Consider the following 22776-nt stretch of genomic DNA (forward strand, 5'->3'; position numbering starts at 1 on the left):
TACGTATAATACATAAATGACGTATAATACGTAGAAAATTGTAGAAAACCTGGTATTATACATGTCCAGTTCTGCGCATGCGTACAAACCTCACAATAATAATAAAAATCATATGTTTGATTATTTTTTATTTGTTTCCTGGTTTTCATTACTAAATTGTTGCTAAAAATACCAAGAAAAAACCAAAAAAGGTTACATATAAGGTAAGTTTACAAAAAAATGCGTATAATATATATTTATTGATTTTTCATATGGTTTTTTACACACATTTTTTCATAACTTGTATTATATATTTATATAGAACAATTTTAAAAAGACACGTTAATTTATTATTTATTTGAAAATAAACGGGTTTCAAATAAACTTTTTCATACAAAAGTACTAAATTATTATTATAGCTGTATTTTGCAATGTTTTGTTGCAAATAGGACACAGGGCAACATTTTTCCCTTTATTATTTTTGGGAATAAAACACAATTCCTCCCAGGAATTGTGTTTCGGCCTTCCACCTCTTTTGTTAATTTTTTTTTATTTTAAAAAAAGCAATATTGTACAACAATCACTGACACATGGCCTGGCACATGGAGATGTATAACCTATAAATGGGTCTGGCGGCAGCAGACAACCTGACCTGACCACGAACAGTTAGAACTTTGTTTGTGTGCTATTTCTTTAAAACATAAATTTTAAAAAAACTTTTCAATGTTAATTAATAAATTTTTAAATTGAAATTATGTTTAAAATTTATTTAATATACTATTAAAATCACATGTTTCTTGTCTAAAATTTAAAAATCCCGCGCGTCACGCAATGTATGTAAAATACATGACATACGTAGAAAACTAAAGATGTATAATACCACGTATTATACGTGTAGAAAACCAGGTATAATACATCATGTATAATACGTACCCATCCCTGTGCCTGTCTGACCGTAAGGGTGAGGTCACACGACTTTCAAAGAAAAACCATTCTTGTCTTTCTCTCTTCTATAAAAGGGGCATAAGTTTGTCTCACTCTACATTTTCTTACTTTTCCAAAAACAGAAAATGCAGAGTAAAGGCCTAAGCACAATAGGTTCGCGAAAGTCGTTCGCGAACGCAAAGCATGAGTTAGAAAAGGACAGAGATATATTTGTGTCCTTGTCTATCTCATGCGTCTCGTTCGCGAACCTATTGTGCGTTGGACTTGAGACAAACTTATGCCTCTGTCATAGAAGAGAGAAAGACAAGAATGGTTTTTCCAAAATTCGTGTGAACGTACTCATTCTCTGTGACGCTTCCGTGACAAACAGTGTACTCGACCTGATGCCGTTTATATATCCAAGTGTGGGTCACCCATAATCCTGCATCCTTTTGAAAACTGTGAATTACGCGTAACTGCACAACCTTGCTTGTATCTCAACTTTTCTCTAACTTATGTGCTTATACCATTTGTTATTGTTTTGCATTTGGAATTAGAATAATTATACCGGTTAAAATATAAAGGAAGTGCATAATATTTAGAATAACAAAGCAGTGTTATTAAATAAATTTTCCAATTTAGCAACAAGGTAAGAATTTTTCTTTTAAGATGTTTTTTTTATAATTATAGATATAATTTATATCTTGTCTTCTTGTACTAAAATATCAGCCGGTAATGATTTAATGTCAGAATAAAAAAAAAATGAATCTCTCGTCCTGCGAAGTTGGAAAAGAATATCTTGCTAAGTTCTTTCCAATGCAATGATTGCAATGTATAAAAATAAATTAGTCTAAATATTCGATCTAAAATTTGCTTATATTTCCTATTATACAAGGTTATGTTATCACATTCATTTTCCTCGATATTTTATTTATATTTCCGCCTTAATTTTATTAAATAATACTTATCTTGGGTGAAAATGATATTTTCTCATATTAAAAATTCAGTAGTAAAACATATTTAATTTTGAAATCTTCAAATACAAGGCGACATTATTTCTTTTTGTAGTTATAGATTCTCGTCAAACAAAAGATATAAGGGCAAATTTACGGAACTACATGATTTAACGTCGTAAATGTAAAGATTTTTAAATTACAAGCACACATTTTATTTATAGACAATTATGTTAAGAATAAATTTGAAAATTGTAATTTTTCATGTAAATCATTTTCCATTCACTTTTTCTGTCCCTCACACTCTAAAGTTGTCTTTTGTTTATACTTTTGTTTTTTGTTAACTTTAGATAAATTGTATATTATATTATTAGCAGAAAATGTTACGCGCGGAACGAGATATTCAATTTATTATTGTTATACAAATTACAAAACTTTTTATTTTCAAATATAAATTTTTTAAATAATTTCATAATCAAAATTTAAAAAATTTACTTATTAAGTACAAAATTAATTATTACTGTTCATATTTTCAAAAATTTTTTTTTAATTTCACGAAAGAATTCAATTATTTTCTAAAATGTTAATAAATCCTTGTAAACAATTCAATTATTTTTTTAAATAGTACAATCTTTACAAAAATTCAATGATTTTCAAAACAGTTAGTTTTAATTGAATTCCTCGGATGAATTTAAATATTTTTAAATACCTATTTCCATAAATTTCAATTACTTCCTAAAATTTTAATAAATTCTTCGAAACAATTCAACTATTTTTATAAATACAAAAATTCTTTACAGGAATTAAATTATTTTTAATCAAATTTAAATAAAATTACATAAAAGAATTTAATTATTTTCAAAAATTTCCATAAAATGCAATTTCAACAAGAATTTAAAATTCTCTAAAAATAATTCAATTATTCTCAACATATTTTTAAAAAATTCTAAGTATATCAAAATTAAATTATTTTCAATGCAATTTTTTAAATATATTCGTCAAAAAAATTGAAAGAATTCAATTATTTTCAAAAAATAATTAAATTCTTGTGATGAATTCAATCATTTTGAATATACATAATTTTAATAAAATTCTATAAAGAAATTCCATTATTTTCGAAACAACTTTATTTGAATTTCTCGAAAAAATTTAATTATTTTCAATTATTTCTATAAAATTCTTCATAAAAATTTAATTATTTCTTAAAATTTTAATAGATTCTTCGAAACAATTTAATTATTTTTTTAAATAGTAAATTTCTTCGCAAGGAATTCAATTATTTTCAAAACAATTTAAATTGAATTTCTAGGATGAATTCAAATATTTTTAAATATTTCCATAAATTTCAATTATTTCCTAAAATTTTAATAAATTCTTCGAAACAATTCAACTATTTTTATAAATAGTAAAATTCTTCGCAAGAATTCAATTATTTTCAATTCACTTTTAATAAAATTCTTCTTCATAAAATTCAATTGCTTTTAAAATTTTCAATTAAAATTGTGTTAAAGTAACTCCATTAGTTGAAAAAAATTCAAAGAAATTCTTCAAAAGAATTTAATTTGGATTTTTAAAAATTTTAATAAAATATTTTGCAAGAATTCAGTTATTTTCCTAAATAATAAAATTCTTTGAAGAAAATTTTTTGATAAAATTTTTTGCAAAAATTTGATGATTTTCAATACATTAATTTTAAAATTGAAAATATTTGAAAAGAAAAATTATAAAAAAAGTTCAGAAACAAAAAGCAAACAACATCTAACTTCAAACTACGAACAGATTACAGGAACTTGTACTTCATTATTATTAATTAATTAATTATTTTTATTTTATAATTAATTCAAAATTGTAATGACAAATAGAAATCATCAGAATTTTTTTACTTCTTTTCATTAAAAGACTAAAATTTTGTTAAATATTATGTTTTGTCAAATTGAAATTATGCAGATTTTTGTTCTTTACTTCTAAGCAAAATTAGAAAATTGTTAAACAACTGTGATTAAGAAATAGAAAATTTATTTATTTTCCATTATTTTCTTTTTCAATCACAATTTTTTTATGAAAATTATTATTCTGTTTTAGAAAAAGAAGAAAAATATTTGCACAATTTATATTTTAATCTTACCTTTGGAACAGGATTTTCCACAGGAATTAAGACATTCAAAAATTCAAAATTCAAACCTTTTTTAAATTAAACAACTTATAAAAGTATTGTTTATAAAACATGAAGATATCAATTGCTCAGTGATCGATTTCTTCATGTTTTCTAATAAATTAAAGATGACCGAGAGATAAAATCATCATTTTATACCTATAAGAATATTGTTACTGTAGCTTCATCAAAATTATTTTCATCATTTTAATTAAATTATTAACTTCTAGAATTTTAAATTATTTTTTATGAAAATAATAATTGAATTTCTGTGAAATTTTTATTATTTATGAAAATAATTAAATGTTTGCATTTGCATACAATTTTATTAAAATTTTTTTAAATAATTGAATTCTTTTTGGGAAATTTTATTAAAATAGTAGAGATATGGAAAATCATTGAAATTAGAAAAATGCATTTTATTTTTGAAAATAATAAATTGAAATTAGGACAAGAATTTTTTTGAAATTTATGAATATAATTGAACTTTAGAGAAGAATTTTGTTATTTATAAAGATAATTGGGATTTGTACGAGAATTTTTTTCAAATTTTGAACATAGTTGAATTTTATTATTATTTTTTTTTAAATAATTGAATTTCTGCAATGATTTGTAATTTCTACAAAATTGAATTTTTTTAGTGTTTTCAACAAAAATTTGAATTAAAAAATTTTCAAATTCTATTTTTAAAATTGCTAATTTTACTTAAAAAAGGTAATAAGAAGTTTGCTAGTTGCTAGTTGTACCTATATTATATATTTATGAGAATAATTGAATCCCTGTAAACAATTTTATTATTTATGAATATAAATTATTTATTGGGTAGAAATTTATAAAAAAATTTCTAAATAATTAAATTCCTAAATTTTATCAGAAATTTTTTTTAAATTATTGGAAAATTTTATTAGAATAGTATAGATATTTAAAATCATTGAATTGAGGAAAATTGTTGAAAATAGTTGAAATTTTGTCAAGAATTTTATTAAAGTTTTTATAAATAATTGAATTTCAGAGAAGAATTTTATCATTTATAAAGCTAATTGAAATTTTGATCAGAATTAAAAAAAATTTTTGAACCTAATTGAATTTCTCCGAAGAATTTTATTGTACTTTTTCTCTCCGTGTATCAATGTTTCGTAGAGACTTTTTGAATTTTATCGCATAATTTGTTTAATTTTAAATTCAAAATCAATTTGTCATGTTTTCCACCTTCTATTAAAATAAATTAATCTTAAATGTTTCCTTTTTATAGAGAAAATGGTTGTTAGGAAGTATAATGAGGAACTGGAGTATTTGGAAAAAATTAATGATTACTGTTGGAGAATTAAAATTGGTTTTCAGCCGAAGATGAAGGTGAGAAATTATTTTTCTAAATTGCTAAACTTTAAACTGTTACTTTTCTAAATTTAAGTTTCATTCATTAACAACGATCCTTAATTTGACACTTTTGCTTTCATTAATAGGTAGAAGGCATATTTTACGTGAATAATACATTAGAGAAGTTAATGCTCGATGAATTGCGTAACTCTTGTAGACCAGGAGCTGTTGGTGGATTTTTACCAGGCGTCAAACAAATAGCTAATGTTGCCGCCTTACCTGGAATCGTTGGAAAATCGGTTGGACTACCCGATGTTCATTCTGGTTATGGCTTTGCTATAGGTATTTTTATTCTTTTAATATAGATATTTCATTCAATTATTATTTTTTGTTTAAATTACTAATAACAAATTAATTAATTAATAACAAATTAATAATAAACAAAATTTCATTAACAAAGTGTAAAATGTTTAAAATATATTAACTATAATATTTTGTTATAGGAAATATGGCAGCTTTTGATATGAACGATCCGCAATCAGTAGTATCACCAGGTGGTGTAGGTTTCGATATAAATTGTGGCGTTCGTCTCCTGCGAACAAATTTATTTGAAAAAGACGTTTTACCTGTAAAGGTAGGTAATCCTATGAATTACTTGAATTACAAGATAGCATTATAATAACGTAAATTGATTTAACATTATGTTACAGGAACAATTGGCACAAAGTATGTTTGATCACATTCCAGTTGGTGTTGGATCCAAAGGAATTATTCCTATGAATGCTCGGGATTTAGAAGAAGCATTAGAAATGGGAATGGATTGGTCCCTGAGAGAAGGTATTCAAATTTATATATTTTTCAAAACATTATGATGTATTAGGAATGGGTTCATACCACTTTACACGCCTCAAAATTTAGCTTTATTGTAGAATTGATTTTCACGATCCATGTAAATTTCAAGGCTCGAAGCAGTGAAAGTATTTAAAAATACGGACTTTACGGACCAAAGATTAAAAATTACGGACCATTTATGGACCAACTGACAAAAATTGAATGATCATTGAATGATCATTATCAATTCAATTATTATTTTTAAGAATTTTTATCTAAAATTCTTCTTTATATCGATTATTTTTAATAATTTTCGAAATAATTATTTAACAATTTTCAAATTCGTTTCTTTACAATATTCAATTTTACGAAATTTTAATTATTCGTAAATTCTTTAATAAAATAAATATTAGAAAATAAAAACTAAAAATAATATTAAAAAAACTCAATTAAACATTTTCAAAAAAATTAAATACAAAATTAAATTATTTTTTAAAATTCACGCTCTATTTCATTTAATATTCAATTATTATCTAAAATTTTAACTGAAATTCATTTTTATGAAATGAAAATGAATTTTAATTAGAAAATTCTACTAGAATTCAATTATTTAAAAACAAATTTAAATGTAAAAATGCAAATAAATAATTTATTGAATAATTGAACGTTTCTTAAAATTCAATTCCTATAAAAAATCGTTATCAACAAATTTTCAAATAATTGAATTCTATCAATGAATTTTAATAAAATTTTTAAGAATAATTACATTTTTCGAGAAATTTGATTAAAATTGTATTAAAAATAAATACAATAATTAAAATTCTGCATTGAATTTTATTATTTATGACAAATAATTGAATTCTTGCGAAGAATTTTATTAAAGTTTTCAAAAATAATTAAATTCTTGCAAAAAAATTCACAGGAATTCAATTATTTTTTAAAATTTTTAATAAAATTCTTGGCATAAATTAGAAATAAAAAAATTCTTAGCAGATATTCAATTACTTTCAGAAATTTTATTAATAAAATTCTTCGCAAGAATTTAAATATTTTCGTAAAATAGGGTAAGTGTGCCAATTATGGCGCGGTTCTGGTTTAGCCGTCTTTGAAATAGAAAATTCAAAAATTATAATGAAAGAAGTAAATTTATGGCTTATTAAACTAAAAGCCCGTGTCATATAGATAATAAAACTTTTATAAAAACTTTATAGAAATTAATTATTTAAACAAAATTAAAGCAATAAGAATTAGGATTAGAAACGTCAATTATGGCGCGGTTGAGTCAATTTCGGCGCGCCAATTACGGCGGGGAAAATAACGTGTATTTAGAGGTTGTGTTGCGCGCCATAACTGGAGCACGCACATTCAATGAAAATGTGCCAATTATGGCGGGGCACAATTTTTGTACTTAAATAATTAAACCAATAATAGTTCAAATGTGTTTTTTTTCGTACAATTATATCGAGTAAGGTCGAAAATAACTTTTTCTATCATTTTCAAATAACTATATTATTCTAAAATAGTAAATAATTCTATTTTTTACAAAGTCGCCATAATTGGAGCACCCGCCACAATTGACACACTTACCCTAATCAAAAATCTTTGCAGAGAGTCAATTATTTTCAAAAGTCTTAATAAAATTCTTCGCAAGAATTCAATTATTTTCAAAAATATCAGAATTTCATCAGAAATTCAAACATTTTAAAAAGTTTTGATAAAACTTTTTTTGGTAGAAATTCAATTATTTTTAGGACAATTTAAAAAAAATGTCTCGATAAAATTCAATTATTTTTTAAAATTTCAATGAAATTCTTTGAAAGAATTCAATTATTATAATCTAAGATTTTAACTGAAATCTATTTTTAAATCAATGTTTATGAGAAAATTCTACGAGAATATCAATTATTTAAATACAAAAATAAATAATTTATTGAATAATTAAATGTTTCTTGGAATTCAATTCCTATTAAAAATTTTTTCAACAAATTTTTGAATAATTAAATTCTTTGGACGAATTTTAATAAAATTTTTAAGAATTTTTTCCAGGAATTCGATTAAAATTCTATTGAAAATAATTGAATTCCTAAAAAGAATTGTATTATTTACGAAAATAATTGAATCCCCGTAAAAATGTTATTATTTATGAAAATAGTTGAATGATTGCGAAGAAATTTATAAAAAAAAATTGTTATTAATGAAATTCGTGTGAAATTTTTATTATTCTTTGAAAATAATTAAAAGATTTTGTAGAATTTTATTAAATTTTTTTTTAGATAATTAAATTCTTTTAGTAAATTTTATGAAAATAGTAGATATTGAACAATATTTAATTTTTGCGAAGAATTTTATTAGTTTTTAAAATAATTGTCTTTCTGCAAACATTTGTAATTTCTCTAAAATTCTCAAAATTATATCGTACAATTTACGAACTTTTCATCCTTTTTGAATGAAATTACGGACTTTACGGACCATTTTTCAAAAAAACGGACTTTTACGGACTTGAAGCAAAGTTACGGACTTTTTCAGGATTTACGGACCTACTTCGAGCCCTGAGATTTTATTGATTTAGATCTTTTTTAGTTTAACAAAGACACTCTTTAACTATATAAAAAAACGTCGTTTTAAAAAAATATTTGTTTATTAAACATTTTAAAATACTTTTATTCCTGCTGGAAATACCGATGCTAGCTGTGTATGTGTTTAAGTTCAGTAAAATTGCAGTTATCATCCAAACTAGAGTTATAAATTTGTATGCCGAAATAAGAAAATGGGAGCAGTTTAAATAATGTTGTTCGAAAATCAGTGTTTTTTGAACAGTTTTTGTAACACTCGCTGGCGTCGGATTTTAACATGTCTTCAGCTCATTCATTACACAGTCTCGAACTTTAGTTACGTTGCTGCACACTTTTTGATCAATGACAAAAAAAGATGAATTCATTTCTGAAACTATTTTCAAAACAATCAGTTCCATCAGTGGAGAAGAGAGAGGCGATTCATTTGCTCTCCGTGACGCAAATAAAATCTACAAGAGTATTTGCGATATTTACAAGTATTTGAAGAAATTCCTTGTCTGCAGGATCCATACACGGCTCTAGAGCGTTGGTTATATAGCGAATACATTGCTTAAGATGTTCGGATTTGTGAGAGTATTTTGATATAATTTGGTCCACTTCACCAGTGTGTTTAGCGTCTTCTAACTCATTCCCCAATCGCCTGACATCGATTAGGGATTTCAAACATCTGTTCATTTTATATAATCCTTCTTTAAGTTCTATCAGTGCCGTTAGCCCAAGATTTTTTGAACATTTTTCTGCTACTTTGCTTTCTAATTGTTTATTATCAACAAACTGACCGACAAGAATGAAGAATACAATAATTATCTTCACGACTGACTGCAAAGAACCTCGAACTGGGCGAATTACGAAATTATGAACTGCGAGCATGTAATTCAATATAATTACATGTCAGTATGATCTTCCCGTCACATATTTCGGGTTAACGTTATTTGATCCTTTTATAAATAATTTCATCATCAACCAATAGAATTTTTTTTTAATTTGCTGAGCAGTATAACTCCTTAAGAAAAATGAAGATTAGCTTTTGGGATCAATCACATTACCAATTGCTAATTGTAAAAAGCGTTCAGGTCGACCTACTATAAGTTTTAGAGAATTAAGTGACAGAAGTAAACGGACAAAAATAGAAGATTTGAGGAAAAACACTGAACTTGACGTTTTGAGTTATGCTACAAAAATGAAATTATACGCAGAACATAAAAGGAATGCGTCTAAAGTAGATTTATGAAGTCCTCAGGAGAAGTAATAACCCTTACTATCTATGTTACTCTGTACCATAAAGATGAAAAAAAGAAAGTTTACCCTGACGAATCATTTTATCTGGTGACTGAAACGTGTGCAAAAATTAAATTACAATAGTTAATGGACCTCACGGAAAAGCGCTTCCTAATTTATTTAAAAGACGTTGTACAAGGTATGAAACAACAGGAGTGCAACACGTTGAGATTGATTTGTAAGTGGGTTTGTGACGGCTCACAACAAAATAAATATAAACAAACATTCGTTACCGATGAAGATTCTGATGCAAATATATTTCAAAGTTCCTTTGTGGCACTACAATTAATTTGTGACCATAACAATGAAATAATATGTCAAAATTCAACTCCTTCCTCACCTCGTTACTGCCGTCCTATAACAATAAGATTCGTTAAAGAAGAAAGTGTTGATATTATAAACGCCGAAATATCTCATGTTCAGAATTCTTCAGCGTTATTAGAAGAAACAACAATTAGATTAATTGATCAAGATTTTTCGGTGAAACACATGCTGATGCTAACTGTGATTGATGGAAAGGTCTGTAATGCTACTTCAGAAACAGCTTCTACCGCGCGTTGCTATATTTGTGGTGCCACTTCGAAAAATTTTAATAACTGGAATGTAGCAAAACAGCCTAAATCAGTTTCTTTGCATTTGGCATTTTGGTTATCGAATTTACATGAAATAAGTGTTTGAGCACTTATTACATGTGGCGCAGTACTTTCTTCAAGGTGAAAAGAACTTATAAAGCAAAGTAAACAACAGATTCAAGATGACTTTAAAAAAATTTGGTAATAATTTTCCATGAAAATTCTCTAGAACTGCCTGCAATTTAGGCGTGATTAATAGATTACTTCTTACTTCAGATCATCTTCTGACGAAAATGAGACCATGTCCAAGGAAGAAATCATTGCGATTTTCGCCATTTTTTTCAATTTTGGACATAGAGCATTTGAAAAGTATTTTTTCAACATTTTTTCATCTACAGAAAAATTTTTCTATCAAAACCTATTTTGAGAAGAGGGGTGGCTCACTTGAAGAGGAACACACAATGCAATGGATGCACTTTTTTCTCTTAAGAGGCGGTAAGCTGCTGGAGTCGTTGAAATCGAGTACTTTTTTGTTTCTCCTGTGTTAACTTTTGTCTTAATGTCTTTAGTAATTTTTTTGCTGTTTTATAATTTTTCTCGATAGCACTTTCCTTCCGTTACCGCAAAGAATGCAACAAGTTCATTTTGAGCGTTTTTCAGACTCTTTTTCTGTCATGTTATCTTGCATTTTATATGCCGCAACCTTCCTTCTGAATCACGCATTGTATGAGATCTTTCGACATTTGCTACTGACGTGGGTGACGCACATTTAGAGGAAACTTTAATCTTATGAAAGGTTTCAATTAATTCTTCTATTTCTTTAACTGATGAAACATGAGTTTCAGAAAAACGAAGATCACTTAAATTTGTAGGTATGTCCACAACTTGTGCTTCAATAAACTTGTGCTTCTAGCATCTTCAACAGTCAAAGTATTTTTGACGAAACGAAAAGTATTCTATCTTTTAATTTTTTAGTTACCGTTTCAGTTAATTCTATTGCTGAAAAATCTCCCTTCACCTTTTGTCTGCGATTCCATGAAATTGGAATTTTTAAACTGTTCGTGTGTCTAAACAAATGATTAAAAAAGTCGACAAATTCCTAAAGCGGGACATAGACTGGAATAGTTTATAATCAAAAGTGTTGACTTCTTTGATAACTTTGCATATGATTTCATTTTTAGGCCTGTAAAAAATTAATTATTTTAAGCTTTTTACATCTTCAACTTCAGTTTTCGTTAACACTTCAATCAAGTGCTAAGGCATTTTTTCACTATTCCTCTTTTTCTTTATCTCTTCCGGTGTACTCAATGACAGATCCCTTCTTTTTAATTGGTTTTGAAAGGTATTAACATAAATTGTTTTTAAAATAATTTTTATTATATTTAATTTGCATTTGAATAAACGGAGCATTTAATAAATTTCTGTCAAATACAGTTAAATTCTTTTCATAATTATGTATATGGGAAACCCTACTTATAACATTTCAGTCGGAATCATAGACCATAATAATTTTTATGTTCTACTTTAAAAAACTATTCTTTTATGGTATGAATATTCTTATTTTTAAAAAATCTGTAAATAAGGTCGTTTACCGAAATATAATTAATTAAAACATTGTTTATTACAGGAATTAATTGTATTAAACTTGATTTAAATGAAATTTTAGGATATATTTGGGCGGAAGATAAAGAGCATTGTGAAGAGTATGGTAGAATGTTGAATGCAGATCCGTCTAAAGTATCTATGAGAGCTAAAAAGCGTGGTCTTCCTCAGGTAAGTACAGTTATTATTTTCATGCATGGGAGAAATCTTTCAATTGCCTTGATTTAAAAATCTATGTGACTCAACATATCTTTATTCCATTTATCATATTTGTTGTAAAATGCATTAAAGTTAATATACTTGTTGTGATTTTTAAAGTCTTTTAACAACAAGTTAAATATTTAGTTTTTTTAATTTCATTTTAGTAAATAATACACTTAATTACATATAGAAGAAAAATAGTATATTGTAAAAATAGTGGTGAAAAAGATTTATTTTGATCTTTATTAATTCGTCCATTTAGAACGTTAAAACGTTAGGCAAATATTCTGCTAAATCTAAAAAGGAATTCAGGGTCATTCGCCATACTTCTGAAGTTTCCCTCGTTAGAAATTCCTTTGTGTATTTCTTATTGAAGTCCTATTTAAGGCTTCAAATATGTGGTTCATCCTCTCATAAAAATCTGCGGCAGCATTAGAATCTTTGCCTTGACTGTTGCAATTTATCCACCTCATATTAAAAAAAATTATATATTCCTCTTGCTTTTTTGCCATTACATCCCAACTCGCCCCACATAGTCTATTTGGAGATCCGCCATCCGCAACGATTCCATGAATCTTAGCTTCTGCTTGTTCAAGCAAAACAATTGCTTCAACAACTAATTTTGCTGGTTTTTTACCAGGAGTTGGTCCACTAGACGCAAAGACTGCAATCGGCTGTGAATACGTATCATATAATGGCTGAAACATGAAAACGAATCCATTCGTTTTTCGGTCTAAAAGTAAATTTTTTCTCGTTCCCATTTCATCTAATAAAAGAATTCCATGGCGTTCCACATCCGATTTTTCAAACAAGTGGTCTTTTAAAATTTCAAAAATCGTGGATCAAAGTGACAAGGACATTCTTTAGCGGGATAGGTATCTGAAAAATAAAAAAACTTGAAAATAAAGATTTTAATTTTTACTAAAACTATTAGAAGATAATTAATATAAATATTACCTACGTATTTTCCGAATGCTTGATATGGCTAACAATTTATTTTCATTTTAAAATCTATAGGTGACTGGTGAACTCGCAGGGAAATTTTCATCCATTCATCAGAATATCGCCTTTACTTTTTATCTTTCACTGCAGCGACTTTAAAAATTTCATTAATTTTTTTTTTCAGTAGATTTTCCCATATACGCAGTAGTGTTATATCCTTTCTTTGTATATTCAAGAAAATTAATAAATGTACTATTTACAGCTCGGAACGCTGGGAGCTGGAAATCATTATGCCGAAATTCAGGTTGTTGATGAAATCTATAATAAATGGGCTGCCAGCAAAATGGGAATTGAGGAAATAGGACAAGTTTGTGTAATGATTCACTCCGGAAGTCGAGGTTTTGGTCATCAGGTAGCCACAGGTATAATTTTTATATTTTATTAAGTTATTTTAGGAATTTTATTTAATAATCCTGTAAATAGAAAATACGGTGCTTAATTAATAGTACCTAATAATTACAATTTCTTAACACGTGATTATTATTTTTATGAGCAAAGTGGATCATTGTAGTTGAGGCTGAATTTTGTTGATTTTTCACCATTTTGATATGTGATTGAGGTCATTTTTCAGATTGATAAAATCTTGGCCACAATTAATTTCACAAAGAATTTTAAGGTTATTTGCAAATAATAATGATTCCGATTCAATGACGTCTGTAATATCATTTATATATATATATATACTAGGGGGGCTTCGCCCCCCTGCGCGCTTCGCGCGCCAACCCCCTAACTATTTTTAATATTTATTTTAATTTTTAAAATCATGTTATCTTAATATGATGGCATAGTAATGAGTTAGAGTAAATTATAACAGGAGATATTAAAAAAGATAACTAATAGAGAATTCTACTTTACGGAAGTGATTATAGTGTCAACTTTTTCAAGTTTGACACTCCTCATAGTAAATTTGATAATTCTTTTTTCTCAGTGTCAAAAGTATTATTGGCCCCTTTTTACCTGCAGTTGGCATAAATGTTGACGTAATGTAAGGGCCATTAGGGGCTGTCCATAAATTACGTAAGTCATTTTTTGGGTAAATTTGACCCCCTTCCTCCCTCGTAAGATATTTTACATACATTAGCGCCATTTTTCCTATTGTTCGCAAGATCTTGTTGACCCCCTTCCCCCCTAAATGTCTTATGTAATTTATGGACGGACTAAAGATTTCGACGTAAAATAATAGACGTTTGTGGGCTTCATTTTTACCCGTAGGTCAAAACTGACCTTAAAATTGACCTAAATTTTGAGGAAACAGTAGGTCAGAAGGAATTTTCTTGTCAATTTTTGACGTGTAGGTCAAAACTGACCTTAAAATTGACCTAAATTTTAAGAAAATATCAGATCAGAGGGAGATTTCTGGTCAAATTTTAACTTGTAGGAAAAAACTGCCATTAAAATTAAAGTACATTTTGAGGACAGAAAAATAATTTTAATAGAATTTTAAAAAAAATATGTCAATTTATAACATCTTTTATTGATTGAAACTTAATATTGAAATTTAGGTCAAACTTCTTTTAACCAATAGGTCGAAAATTCCGTCAAACTTTAATATAAGGGTACAACTTTTTAAAAAATCCTAATTAATTTGCTTTTTTCATGTATAGGCTAAAAAATATGTCAAATTTGACCTAAATTTTAAGGAAAGGTCAGGTCAGAGGAAGTTTTTTCGACAATTTTTGCGGTGGAGATGAAAACTGACCTTAAAATTGACCTAATTTTTGAGGGCAAAGAGAATTGTTCGTCAATTTTTTCCGTTAAGGTCAAAACTGCCCTTAAAATTGACCTACATTTTGAAGGTAAAGGGAATTGTTTGTCAATTTTTTACCTGTAGGTTAAAACTGCCCTTAAAATTGACCTACATTTTGAGGTCAGAGGGAATTATTTGTGAATTTTTGACGTTTAGGTCAAAACTGCCCTTAAAATTGACCTACATTTTGAGGGCAGAGGGAATTGTTTGTCAATTTTTTACCTGTAGGTTAAATCTGCCCTTAAAATTGACATAAATTTTACGGGCAGAGTAAAACGCAATTTTTAATGCTTAGGTCAAAACTGCCCTTAAAATTGAACTAAATTTTGAAAGCAGAGCGATAAGTTTGTCAATTTTTAACTTTAAGTCATAACTACTCTTAAAATTGACTTAAATTTTGAGGGCAGAGGGGTTAGTTTGTTAGTTTTTTACCTGTAGGTTGAATCTGCCCTTAAAATTGACCTAAATTTTGAGTAATTTTGGCCTGTAGGTTAAAACTGCCCTTAAATTGACCTGAATTTAGGTCAAATATAACTTGTTTCTGACGATGGACCTACCTTGACAGTGGGCCAACCTTGACTATGTTCCCCCTACTATAAGGGTCCCTTAAAACTTTCTGAAACAGCGGCGGCGGCGATATGATTTTATATTAATAGGGATAGATATATATGTATTAACCCTGTGGTATACTGCGAGAGGGGTTATAGGGCGAGAAAGATCATTACCAATAGCTTCTGAGTGTGATCTGACTGATACGTAATTTAGTAAAAGGCTTGTTAAGTTTAAAGATTTAATTTTTTGCTTTAATATTTGGTGATAATTGGTGTCAAAGGCTTTAAAAAAGTGAAGATAAACTACATCAACTTGTTTTCCCTTTTGCAAAGAACGTATCAGGTAATGTTTAAAGCAAGCAAGATTTGTTACTGTAAATTTGTGACGTAAGGAACCATGTTGCTTTTCAGAGAGTATAGACTTAATGAAATTATGTATTTAAATAAGGTAAGATAGAGATTTGATAAACTTTAGCAAAGTTAGGTATAAGGGCAATAGGTCTGTAGTTTTCGCAATTTGATTTTTCCCCAGATTTGTACACAGGTAATATTTTTGCGGTCTTCCATAATTTTGGAAACAATCAGCTATGGAGACATTAGACCAATTTTTTGAGTTGATTAATTTCAGTAATCTTGGTTCTTCGCAAATTATAAAATACTTTCATAAAATTTAATATTTATTTCTTTCCTCTGTAACACTTATGTATATGCCAGTTCGTAAAAAATCACCAGTTTATATGTTTTATATTTTATCCACCTTATTAAAACAATAAAAATTTTTGAATGTTTAAGATAATTTTAATAATTCTTTACTATCGTAATTAAATGTTTTGATCTTTCTCATTAAGATATGTTTTTAAAGATGCCCTTGTCCAAATGGAAAAAGCTATGAAACGAGATAATATTGAGACGAATGATCGCCAACTCGCTTGTGCACACATTCATTCTCAGGAAGGACAAGATTATTTGAAATCAATGGCTGCTGCTGCTAATTTTGCTTGGGTCAATCGCAGTTCCATGACGTTCCTTTGTCGACAGGTATTTTAATTACATTCTATTCTATTAAGGTGGATAATATGTAAAAAAAAAAATTGGACAAGTGTGAGTTGTACTCGCACTGCAATGGCGGGTTCCGTACACAAATATTAAAACAATACTTGCAACATTTGTACGGAACCCGCCATTGCAGTGCGAGTACAACTCGCACTTGTCCAATTTTTTTTTATTTTTAGTTAAGAAATTAAAGTCAGAAAACAATCTCTCATTTATTCTCTTAAAATTTCACTCTTCCTTAAAATATTTAATGCCACGTGTTTAAACTAAAAAAAATTAAAAAAATTTTTTTTTTTGAAAAAAAAAATTAAAAAAAAATTTTTTTTTAAAAAGTTTCTTAAATAAATTTTTTGTCGTCAGACTGTAATAATACACCAGGATACCAATTTCCAGCTCATTAGGTCAAATAATGTAAAAATTAGGAAAAAAAATTTTTTTTTGAAATTTTTTAGTTTTTCCTTGACAACGCTATGGCCATCATTACATATCAAGTTCTCTATATTTTTCCTGTAATATTCGAGTAAAAATACACCAGCATGCAAAATTTCAGCTCTCCATGTCGAATAGTTTAGAAGTTAAGGGGGGGGGAATGGTCACTTTTTATGCATTTTTGGCCAAAAATATTGTTATTTCCTTGACAACGCTATGCCCATCACGTCCAATCACATTCGCTATATTTTTCCTGTAATCTACGAGTGAAAATACATATCTGGACCAAATTTGAGCTCTTTAGGTCAAATAGTTTAGCCGCTAGGGGGGGGGACACGATTTGGCTACGGACAACAGAGTCTCACCAATAGGGTTCCGCCGATACACCGTAGGTGTACGGAACCCTAAAAAAAGATCGTAACACTATAATTCATCACATTTACTCCGTTTCGTGACAATTAATCGGATAACATTATCACTTCGAATAATATTTAACACTTTACCGAATCTTCCGTTCTTTAAAGAAACGAAACTCTCTTTATTCTTATTGCAATCAATGGTATATAGTATGCATGCTGTAATACTTTATACTCCTGACTATCACTTTGACTATCACTCGTTAAAGGGCCTATATTATGCAATTCTTTACAAATCTTTCTTCTTTTAACGGCAAATTGTTATTAACAGCTTTTCTTTCAGAATCTCGTTCTGTAGAAATATCCTCAGAAAACCACTGTGGAAAAATTGTTGTTTTTGCATTTTGTTTGAATCGTGGTATTTCTCGTTCAATCAAGCAATTTGTTCCTGAATTAAAATAACGAGAAATATATTCCTCCTTAAAATTCAGTATGCGAATAATTTTTTTTTTTAAAGTTGCGTGGTTGGATTGTTCACTCAACTCTGTAAACTTTTTTGACCATGTCTAGAACATCTCGTCCGGGGGGGAGATCACTAACTACTCAACCCTTACATTTATTGAGATATTCTATCAATTAATTCACGAACTAACGTCATGAGTAAATTTACCCATCACAAAACTAATTAATATATTCAATTATTTTATAGGCATTTGCAAAGCAGTTCAACATGTCCCCAGATGATCTTGATATGCACGTTATTTACGATGTTTCTCATAATATTGCAAAAATTGAAGAACATATAGTGAATGGAAAACAGAAAACACTTCTTGTTCATCGAAAGGTAAGTTTTTTAATTTTTTACTATTTAAGGTCATGTTATTGAATGGTTACTTGCTCAATATACTTTACTGTTGGAATACATCCCACTGAATAACATGACCGAAATACTTGTTTAACGAGTTCTATTCTATACTGTTGTCCTGGGAAATGGGCCACTTTGAAGTAATACAAATTGGATACATTTTCAACTTTAATTACTCTTAGTACTTTACCAAAAATTTTCTCTGAATCTTCAATGCTTAAAATAAGAAATGTTCCACTTCTGAAGACATTATTATAAATTTTAACTTGGTTATAACATTCGACATCTTAACCCCTTAACTGCCATGGTAAAGATTTTAGTCGTCAAATCTTTGCTATGGCAGTTAAGGGGTTAAAAATTATTCATTTTAGAAAAGTAAACTTTTGTTTCTAAATTAGCATTAGAGCGATTAGTAAATTTGTAAATACTTTCACATTCTAAAGCATCAATTGTCTCTCAAACTTTTAATATTTGTTTAGTCGCAACAGTAACAGTTAAATTTACTTGTGAACTAGATGATGCACCAAAAATGGATTAACGGACCGTTGAGTAATAACATTCGCGAATAATGTAATGGAATGTTATGGATTTTCAGTTTCAGGTTGCCAAAGAGTTCAATATAATGTTTCTGAATTAATTTCTCTAAAACTTTTACATCTGATCAAATTACATGAGGAAATGTTACAATATCGATAATTGGTCCTTAATATTTACAAAGTATCCAATTTTTATTTTCTTCAGGAACCTTATCACCAATCAGTGGGCCAAAGTACCAAACAAAGAAAAGCATTTCTGATGCTGACATTCTTAACTTTACTTTCTTCATAGATACATTTTTGTCACTTATCATAAAGAATGTTACAGTTTTCCACAGAAACAAATTCAAAACTTGTAATTTGAGCATTCAAATATTCTAATGAGAAAAAATTCTCAACAAAAACTAATTTTTGAAAGATTTTTTTAAACATCCGAATCGTAATTTTCACGCGTTTGTAAAACAGATTTGTCTTCGACTGTCATCGTTGCACAAACTATAGAAGAAGCTTTACATATACGACAAAAATAAGTAGCATTGAAACATTTGTTGAAATAAAGATTCTACTTCTCCAAGTAATTTATAAAGCATCACTTTCGGATGTATTAATTTTTTATTATTGTTTAAAAATTTTGCAAAGTTATGAGGTAGGTCCTCGCCTGCAAAAGATAAATAATCTCTGTAAATTTTCGATACAGAAACAAAAGCTTTTAAGCAGTCTTGACATTTAACCCGTTTTTCTATATACTTGGCTGATTCTATTTCAATTCATGTAGGGCGCATAGGTTTTAAAATTCTAAATCAAGTTAAAGGTAATTTTTCTTGTTCTTTAGGACAAATAAAGAGACATGTATTTTTTTATTTAGCGAAAAATTTTTTTTAGCTGAGTTATGAGTGTTTGAAAATTTTAGGACATATTGTGATTTTAGAGCTAAACAGGTAAACAGCTGACTAATTATTTTCAAATCTTTCTAATTTTTGCAAAAATAAACATTTTAAACTGTAAAAATAGATTTTAATGATTTTGTGAATGCAGTTGACCATGATTATGAAATACCCGAAATAATTAATTGCACTCTCTTCTATACTACAGCTTGTAACTGTAAGTGGCTGATTCTATCTCAATTCATGCAGGGCGAATAGGTTAAAAATTCTAAATCAAGTTAAAGGTCATTTTCCTTGTTCTTTAGGACAAATAAAGAGACACAAAAAACACAAAAATTTTAAGAAAAATAAAAAATGATGTTTTTGAGAAAATTGACTTTTTTGATTTTTCGGAAAATGGCCGCCATTTGGTTAATTTTCAAAATTTTTCAAATTTTCAAGTTTGCAAAGAAAAAGTATCAAAAACACTACTAAAATCAAGAAAAAAAATTGAAAAACATTTATTTTTGCAAAAATTAGAAAGATTTGAAAATAATTTGTCAGCTGTTTAGCTATAAAATCACGATATGTCTTAAAAACACACACATTTTCAAACACTCATAACTCAGCCAAAAAATTATTTTTCGCTAAATAAAAAAATACGTGTCTCTTTATTTGTCCTAAAGAACAAGAAAAATTACCTTTAACTTGATTTAGAATTTTTAACCTATTCGCCCTGCATGAATTGAGATAGAATCAGCCACTTACAGTTACAAGCTGTAGTATAGAAGAGAGTGCAATTAATTATTTCGGGTATTTCATAATCATGGTCAACTGCATTCACAAAATCATTAAAATCTATTTTATTCCATATTTATCACGTTTTGAATTTTTTGCTTAATTTCTTTAAATCCTGACTTTTCATTTGAAATAAAAAGTTCTTTCAACTTAGACACAGTAATGAGGGGTTGTGACGGATTACCATCAAAAGTTGTATATAATTGTCTGATTTTGGAGGCAAACACTGTTATAATACATTTGCGCAAAATTTGAAAGTTGGATAAACAAAATAGCAGAGATAAAATTAAATTTGTTTGCGCTCACATGGATTAACCCCCTCCACAATAAACTGTCCATGTGGTATATGGAAGACCCATAAACTACACTAAGTCTTGGTTTCTTAAATGTTTCTTAAGAGTAAAAATGATAAATTTTTTATTGCTTAGGGTTCAACAAGAGCATTTCCTCCACATCATCCGCTTATTCCTGTGGATTATCAGTTAACAGGGCAACCTGTTTTAATTGGTGGTACGATGGGAACGTGCAGTTATGTTTTGACGGGTACAGAACGAGGAATGTTGGAGACGTTTGGTTCAACTTGCCACGGAGCTGTAAGTTTAATCATTATCTTCTTATAATATAATAATATCTCGTAATAAAATAACTTACCTTATTTATAAATAATAGTTAAAGAAAGAAACCTTAAAAAATAATAAGTCATTATTTTAATTCAAGTTGGCCTGCAGCCGCAAAAGTTTGTACTGTAATGTGTTGTCAGTTACTAATGAAAAATTAAAATTAGATGTGAGGAAATGATAAAAACCTTACTAAATGTACCTATATTAAGAAATCTTACTTTAACTTTAAAAATAGTGTCTGTGTGAAAATTAGAAAAGTGTGTGTTTACTAATTCTGTAAAAGAATGTCCCCTAAATAAGTGGTTTCGAAAGGTTTTTTTGTGTAGAATATTAAAATTGCGATGTATCAACAAATCTGATTTTAATAAAATGTTTGTTTTCTTATTTAGGGAAGAGCACTTTCAAGGGCAAAATCTCGGCGAAATTTGGATTACACAGATGTATTACGACAATTGGAAGCTAAAGGAATATCAATCAGAGTGGCTTCTCCAAAATTGGTAATGGAAGAAGCTCCAGAATCTTATAAGAATGTAACAGATGTTGTGAATACATGTCATGCTGCTGGTATTTCCGAAAAATGTATCAAATTAAGGCCAATAGCTGTTATTAAAGGTTAACTTTGCAATTGGAAATGGTTTTTGTAATTAAAATAAAGAATCCTACCCAAATCAAAGTTCCAAAGATTATGTTTACAGAAGAACGCCTTCCTGTAAAGGAATGTAGGAATGTAGGTCAATACTTATGAAATTCCAGTCAAAAATTTAAAGAATTTCTGGCCCAATAACACATGTTCAGCTCTAAAAATTTGTTTAAACTTTCAAATACCAAAAACTTAATAAGAATTACAAACCAAACATTTTTCTTGCTTTGATATTTTTATATGGCAAATGAGAAAAACTTTTTTTAATTTTAATTCAAAATTTTCTTAAAAATCTTTAACAGGCAAAATTTCAGAAATCTTTTTAAATTAAAAAAAATTATTTACTGCTCTTAAGGGGTTATACTACTCAGCAAAAATTTTTTTTTCAATTTTTTTTTATTCGATTAAATGATGCATAAACTATTCAATAATGATATGTAAATACTATTTTGCCGGGGAAAATCCAATAAACTACTTTTAACATGATAATTTAAAATTTTAAACGTATTATAGGGTAAGTGCGTCAATTGCTGTGGGTGCTTCAGTTTCTGCGGCATTTTAATAATTTAAGTGAATACATTTGTTCAGGGCACAAATAATTTTGAAATTTTTTTTAAAAATTACTTAACGATGTAAGTTTTAAAATAGATATAGGAAGTATATACCAAAACTTAATATTTATGTATTTTATTTTAATTAAAAGTTGACGTGTTCAAGGTTTTATTTATTTTCATTGCTAACTTTGCTGGCGGTGCAAAAATACCTACATAAAAAAGGCTTTATTATTGTTTTTAGACTTAAAGTGGTTATTATTATGATGATTTTAGATAAAGAAAACCTTGTTTTAAAAGAAAAATTAAACTTTACTTTATTTTTGTCTGTTATTATATTTTATTTTTAAGAGTAGTAATTAACACAGAATTTGGGCTTGATT

General features: G+C 27.8%; 1 protein-coding gene across 2 annotated transcripts; it reads left to right on the forward strand.

The window, feature by feature from the left end:
* The first annotated feature begins 5 nt into the window (after positions 1-5).
* LOC122504807 (RNA-splicing ligase RtcB homolog) lies at positions 6-21834 on the forward strand. Of its 2 annotated transcripts, none has more exons than XM_043616066.1 (11): positions 6-203; positions 5261-5361; positions 5472-5667; positions 5829-5959; positions 6036-6162; positions 12246-12352; positions 13587-13746; positions 16545-16720; positions 18230-18364; positions 21011-21175; positions 21592-21834. In XM_043616066.1, exons 2-11 carry the CDS (start codon positions 5266-5268, stop codon positions 21817-21819), a joined length of 1521 nt encoding a protein of 506 aa, XP_043472001.1. In that variant the 5' UTR covers positions 6-203; positions 5261-5265; the 3' UTR covers positions 21820-21834. The 2 variants fall into 2 exon arrangements, with proteins under 2 accessions (XP_043472001.1, XP_043472000.1); XM_043616065.1 differs by lacking the exon at positions 6-203 and adding an exon at positions 1396-1552.
* Positions 21835-22776: the final 942 nt, after the last annotated feature.

The sequence above is a fragment of the Leptopilina heterotoma genome, unplaced genomic scaffold (assembly GCF_015476425.1).
Source record: "Leptopilina heterotoma isolate Lh14 unplaced genomic scaffold, ASM1547642v1 Lhet_32, whole genome shotgun sequence".
NCBI lineage: Eukaryota > Metazoa > Arthropoda > Insecta > Hymenoptera > Figitidae > Leptopilina > Leptopilina heterotoma.